At 28.2% G+C, this 7,050-nt stretch overlaps 1 protein-coding gene across 2 annotated transcripts in view; it reads left to right on the top strand.

The window, feature by feature from the left end:
• The first annotated feature begins 5,467 nt into the window (after positions 1 to 5,467).
• The window catches only part of LOC123014133 (failed axon connections), a 4,482-nt gene continuing 2,899 nt past the window's right edge, over positions 5,468 to 7,050 (top strand). For both annotated transcript variants that reach the window (XM_044413043.1, XM_044413042.1), the window contains exon 1: positions 5,468 to 5,832. In XM_044413043.1, the coding sequence (XP_044268978.1) occupies positions 5,509 to 5,832 (324 nt within the window). In that variant the 5' untranslated portion in view covers positions 5,468 to 5,508. The remainder of the gene's footprint in view (positions 5,833 to 7,050) is intronic.

The following is a 7,050-nucleotide window of genomic DNA, read 5'->3' as shown; positions in this document are numbered from 1 at the left end:
AAAGTGGTTTACACGCATGTTAATTGCTTTGACATTTGTGTTCTGCACATTTATTATGTTTCTTTTTCAGCCAATTATTTGCTTGCTAAGTGATAAACATGAATAATTAATTTTTTTCCGAAAGTGGCACTAAAATAGTTCATTATAGTACAGTTATGTGTATTGTTGGTTGCGGACATTAATAACAGTGTTGTCAAATCATTTTTTAATAGTGATAAATTACCACTCATTTCACTTTTCTTCAAAGTTTATTTCTTTAAATATATAGGGTGTCTTACGTAAGACTTTCGGTTCCAAAATTTCTGTTATTTGCCAATGGATTTTTATGATAAAAAGATAAAAAAATAATTTTAACACATATTTTTTTTAATGAATTAAGCGAAACTATTTTTATGTTGCTAAATGGTTTTTCGCCGAGAAACTAACAAAAGTCACAAGAAAGAAAAGAAACATTTCAAAATTATTTTTTTGCTCAATTATTTTGATAAATTCTGTTGAAGTTTTGCTGAAATTTTTTATAACTTTGTGAGATTTTAAAAAGCCTTATTTTTGTTCTGGCCACATCAGGTCAGGTTGATAAGTTTAAAGCATTTTTTATCAAAAAACAAAGTAAATTTTCCCAAACCAGGGCAAAAAATTGCAAAATTGCAAATTGAGTTTGTTGTAAATTTAGTAGCGTTTTTTTACTGAGAAACTCATAAAATTTTGGAAATTTTGTAAGATTTTATCAAAACTAAGTAGGGAATTCCAAAATTACTTCTGAAATTCACTATTTTTGCTTATTTTAATGAACTGAGGAACTTAATAAATTCTAGATTTTGCTAAAATAAAGCAGAAAATTGCGAAATTAGGTCTAAAAAGTTTTATTTTTACTTAATTCGATGTTTTAAAAAAAATTATCAAAAAAACTAAATAAATTTTTTTTTATTAAAAAGTAAAATATATTTTACCAAAACATGGCAAAAAATTGCAAAATTGACTCTAAAATGAGTTTGTTGGAAATTTAGTTGCGGTTTTTACCGAGAAACTCACAAAATTTGGGAAATTTTGTTAAAACAAGGTAAAAAATAGTAAAATTAAGTCTAAAATGTTTTATTTTTGTTTATGTATTTTTTGTAAGATTTAGAGCATTTTTCCTGCGAAATTAGCTGAATTTGAAAAATTTTCCCAAAACTATAATGCAAAAAATTGTAAAATTAAGTCTAAAATGTGCTATTTTTAAGTTATCAAGCGTTTTTACAATAAACTCCCAAAATTTGTTTGATTTTACTAAAACTAAGTAGGGAATTCAAAATTACTTCTCAAATTCACCATTTTTGATTATTTTGAAGAATTTAAAGAGTTATACTGAGGAACTTAATAAATTCTAGATTTTGCCAAAATAAAGCAAAAAATTGCGAAATTAGGTTTAAAAAACCTTATTTTTACTTATTTCGATAAGTTTTAAACATTTTTTTAATCAAGAAACTAAATAATTTAAAACGATTTTGCAAAACAATGCAAAAAATTGTAAAATTGTCTCTGAAATACGTTATTTTTTTATGATATTAGAAGCATTTTTCACCTAGAAACTTATAAATTCCTGAAATCTTGCAACAAGGCAAAAAATTACAAAATTTGTTCTGAAATGTAATATTTTACACTGAAGTAAACTTCCAAAAATAGTTTTTTTCGCGAATTTTACGCGATTTCGGAAAAATGCAATATATTTTTTTAACCACTGATTAAAAATTAATTTTATGTAATTAGTGGTCAGTTTTACATCATAATCTTTAATTTGAAAAATTGTCAAATAAATATTGTTTGTGTTTTTCTTTTAACTTTAGTTTGAAATCCTGGATCTTTCCATTAGAAAAGATGATAATGAATGGCTTTAAAATGGAAAAATTTTTATGTGGGATTTAATGCGTAATTATTAGACATTACTGTTCTTGTTTAAAACAGCTGGATGTAATTTGTAGCGGATTTATACGGAACTTAATAACACAAGCGCTAAATTAGAAAATAATTGTTACAGATTTTTACTTTTTTACGATTACCAACTAATTAAATTGAATTTTTAACGGAAAAAATGCGACATCTGTTTATTGGAGAAAATACATTTTAACTAACGAGAACAAAAAACCGAATAATTTCATATTTTATTTTTGTTAAAGTAGGTAAAGGAAATACCTTCTCTCTTTATAGGAGCAATCAATCTTCAAATAATTATAATTACGACAAGACAAAGCATTTCTCTTGTCTTTCCGGTAAATAAAATGGGTTGATCACCATGCTTAATGGGCTTTTTCAGCAAAAATACATTGATAAATGCGACATCAAGCATTGTGACACTTTTCTCTTTTGGTCTATTTCAGTACCTGAAACAAATGTCGCACTAAATTAAAAATTCCGGTTTTCAGGAAATTGCAACTGGTCTTAATCGACGAACATATGTTTATTTTAATTTTAAATCGGAGCGTTGTTCTTGGCGAAATTCATCTTCGTGTGTGACTAAAAGCTAATATCTCACGACTCTCATAAAACTGCTTGTTGTAATTTATTACAGCTGATTTTTTCACACACTAGGTGCAGCTTTGGGTGTGCTTTTTTATGTACCGTAAACACTTTCATCGTTTTTTCAGCTAAATTGCATCAATTTGCATTAAGGCTAAACTGGTTTTGGTTTGTTTCTAAAGCGACAGATGGCGCGGAATTTATTTATCTTATTTCTATTCAATTAAAATCTAGTTAAAATCTATCAGGAATTGCTTTATTTTGACTGAAAATTGTGATTTACTACGATTTCTGGCTTAAAATTGAACCAAATCGATTGGAAATTGCTGTATTTTGGTCAAAAATTGGGATCTAAGCAATTTTTTTTTATCAATTTTGTTTCAATTTTATGTTTTTTTAAATGTACTCGTATTATAAGGTGACTGATTTTTTTCTATTAAGTTTTTAATGGAGTTATGTTGCGACCTTGGTTCATACTTGTAGCCTAGATTTCAGCCCCTAGCAAACACACATTTCCACTTTTTTCAGCTTTCAGCTTTTTCACGTTTTCAGTTATCCCCTCACTCTATTAGAGTGCTCTTCAATGTGGATATTTAGGCGGCAAATTTTGTCAAAATTGCGTTTGCTTAAAACTAATAATAATTTTTCCAGTTTTTTTTGTCGTGTTTATTAGTACCATCACAAAAAAAAATCTCCTAGACGTTTTTTAAATTATTATGGAGATTTATTTAAAATTTGAATAAAAAAGCGATTAAAAAATCTAAGTGAATGTTCTAATTTAAAATTTGATTATTTTATAAAAAAATTAATGAGATTTTTGATATTTAGTGCTGCTTCGAGATATGAAGCCAGTGTTGCCAGGCCTGGTGAAATCTTTTGTAACAATTCGAATATCTGGTGATTTTTTTTCGAAATAAAAAAACTGTTGCAACATAAAATGAATACACTAATTTTTCAATTATTGATTTAGTAAATTAGGTCAAAAGAAATGAAACTTTTGTATCGTCTTTTTTGAGCATTTTCCACGTTTTTTAACCAAAAACTCGATTATTTCTCCAAATTGTCTCAAAAAAATTCCACAAAATAGGCCAAAAAATGAGTTGTTGTTTGCTTTTTTCGAGTGTTTAAGCACGTTTTTGAGATAAAAACAAATAAATTTCGAGAAATTTCGTTTACACAGGGTAAAAAACTACATACAAAATTAAACCGAAATTGACATTATTTTTTATATTGTTTCGTTCGACTTGCTTCGTTTTTGAACCAGAGGCTCATTTATTTTGCAAAATTTCACGCCAAAAAAATCACAAAAAGAATTGATTTTGACGTTATTTTCTTTGTTTTTGAGCAAAATTGAGATAAAATTAAGCCGAGAAACCACAAAATTTGGTCGAAAATTCTTTTAAACACGTTTTTGTGCTAAAATCTTAAGTTTTTCTCGAGATTTTGCCAAAACAAATTAATTATTTTTGCATTTCTAGAGCATTTTAGTACGTTTTTCATCTAGAAACGCAATTATTTGGCAATAAATAAGCTGAAAAATCACAGAAATAGAATGAAAATAATGTCATTTTGCATTTTACGAGACTTTAAGCAGATTTTTAAGCTGAAAACTTAGTTTTCTTTGGAGATTTTATTGCAATCAAAAATCACAGTGGTTTAAAAAAAGGATTATATTTACTCTTAGGCTTTAACTTAGTTATTTTCAAAAAAAAAATTCGATAACCACCAAGTTGGTTAAAAATAGTTTTATTTGTTTTTTACGAGATTTTACTAAACAGGGTGGAAAATGACGATTTACTTTTGCCTTTTTTTCAGTTAGAAACAATTATTTTGCAAAAGTTCCTCACAAACAAGCCAAAAACTCAAATTTATATGGGTCCAAAAGGGTGTTATTTTTGTCTTTTTAAGCACATTTTTGAGATAAAAACAATGGAATTCTAAAAACTTCATTATTCAGGCTAAAAAGTTATAAAATAAAATTGAATCACTTTGTTTTTGAATCAAAGGCTCATTTGTTTTGTTTATTTCACTCGATTTAACTGATTTTTGAGCAAAATTAAGACAAAAATAAGCCGAGAAATCACCAAATTGGGTCGAAAATGCTTTTCAACACGTTTTTGTACTAAAATCTGTTTTTTTTCGAAATTTTGCCAAAACAAATTAAAAAATCTAGTCGAAAATTGTATTATTTTTGCATTTCTCGAGCATTTTAGTACGTTTTTCAGCTAGAAACGCAATTATTTGGCAAAATTTTGTTAAAAACAAGCTGAAAAAACACAATTACAATGAAAATGATGTCACTTTGCATTTTGCGAGAGTTTTTAAGTTAAAAACGAAGTTTTTTTTGAGATTTTGTTATACCGAGTCAAAAATCACTAAGTTGTTACAAAAAAACGGTTATATTCTGTTTTTACGTAACTCTTAGGCGTTATTTCGTCAAATTTTCTCAAAAAAGTTGGAAAACCATCAAATTGGTAAAAAATAGTTCTGTTTGTTTTAGATTTTTCAGTTAGAGACACAATTAGAAAAATAATAAAATTAAATTGAAATTGATATAATTTTTTAGGTGGTTTCGCTTAAATTACTTTGTTTTTAAACCAAAGGCTCATTTATTTTGTTTGCTTCACTCGGTTTATCAGATTTTTGATCAAAATTGAGACAAAAATAAGCCGAGAAACCACAAAATTGGGTCGAAAAAGCTTTTAAACACGTTTTTGTACTAAAATGTCAGATTTTAAATTAAGCCGAAAATGGTCTTATTTGTGCATTTTTTGAGTGTTCCAGCTAAATATTATTAATAACAAGCCGAAAAATCACAGAATTAGTCCGAAAATGATGTCATTTCTACTTTTTTCGTGTGTTTAAGCCTTGTTTTTTATGAAAAAGTGAAATTTTCAAGTTTTCTTCATCCATCACGTCTTAAGTGGGTCATAAATCACCCCAATCGAGCCAAAAATCCATCGCATTGTTTGCTTCAAGTCGTAATTTCTGTTCCAGAATGTGGACCATAAAATGAAATACCGCTCAAAAAAAGGCCAACTCCCCTTCGTGGAGATAAATGGCGAGGAGATCGCCGACAGTACAATCATCATCAAAGAGCTTTCGCAAAAGTTCGGACACGATCTCGATGCTGCTCTCACTCCCGAACAAAGGAATATCGCTCACGCCTCCATCTCCATGGTCGAAAACCACCTCGCATGGGTGGTGATGTGGTGGCGTACCAAATATCCAGAACTAGTGCTCAAAGGATACAAAGTTAATTTGCAACACGCCCTAGGCACGAGGATACCCAACGGAATCCTCAACTTTTTCTTCAAATTCGCGTTCGGGAGGAAGGTAAGAGAAAAAATGGGGATGCTTGAGGGGGGAGAGGAGCACTCTGCACGCAGGAATAAACACCTAGAGAAGGTAACGCCAGAGGCGACCAAAGGTGGTGTTGCCAACAAACGTTTTTTGAAACTCAGTTACCAAATTTTCTCAAAAATAGGTTGAAAAATCGAAAAAATCGTCAAAAAGTACCTTATTTTGTCTTTTTCTGAGCGTTTTAAGTATGTTTTTAGACGGAAAACAGAACTATTTTGCAAAATTTCGTTAAAAAAACCGAAGATTTATCAAATTTATCAAAAATCGGGAGAAGAATTTCAAAATTACTTCTGAAATGCGTTGTTTTCAATTATTTTGATGTATTTTGTTGAAGTTTTGCTGTTTTTTTTTAATTAATGAATTTTTTTATCAAAAAACAAAACATATTTTGCCAAAACAGGGCAAAAAATTGCAAAATTGACTCCAAACTGTGTTTGTGTGTACATTTAGTGGCATTTTTTACCGAGAAACTCAACAAATTTTGGAAATTTTGTTAAAACAAAGTAAAAAATAATAAAATCAAGTCTAAAATGTCTTATTTTTGTTTATGTATTTTCTAAGATTTAATTATTTTCTATTCTCTACTCTCTATCTTTTGCTTTTTGATTTTCTATTTTCTGTTCTGTTCTTTTATTCAGTTTATTTTTTCTTCTTCTCTATTCTCTATTTCTTTTATTCTTTTTTTTAGTGTTTTCTGTTCTCTATTTTTACTATATTCTGTTTTTTGTGTCCTTTATTCTCTCTTCGCTATGTTGTGTGTTTCTTTTGTTTTTTCTTTGCTGTGTTTACAATAATTTTTTTTCTGTCTTATATCTTTTTTTGTAGTTTTAGAGAAAATAAATATTTTCTCTGTTCTCTATTTTCTCTCTTCTCTTTTCTTTTCTTTTTTTGTGTCGTTAATTTTCTCTTCCCTCTGTTGTGTATGTCTTTTGTTTTTTCTTTGTTGCGTTTCCTATTTTCTATTTTTTTGTTCTTTATTATTTATTTTCGGTTTTTTCCTTTTTTCTCTATTCTCTCAATTCTTTTCGTTACTCTGTTTTACTTTTTTTCTGTTTTTGAATGAAAAGGACGTTCTTTGTCAAAATTGACTCGAAAATGAGTTTGTTGTAAATTTAGTAGCGTTTTTTACCGGGAAACTCACAAAATTTGAGAAATTTTCTTAAAACAAGGTAAAAAATAAAATAATCAAGT

Source organism: Tribolium madens, unplaced genomic scaffold (genome assembly GCF_015345945.1).
Source record: "Tribolium madens isolate multiple individuals breed KSU strain unplaced genomic scaffold, Tmad_KSU_1.1 Scaffold_97;HRSCAF=244;Tcas5.2_LG3a, whole genome shotgun sequence".
Lineage (NCBI taxonomy): Eukaryota > Metazoa > Arthropoda > Insecta > Coleoptera > Tenebrionidae > Tribolium > Tribolium madens.
This window is presented reverse-complemented; position numbering and strand designations above follow the sequence as displayed.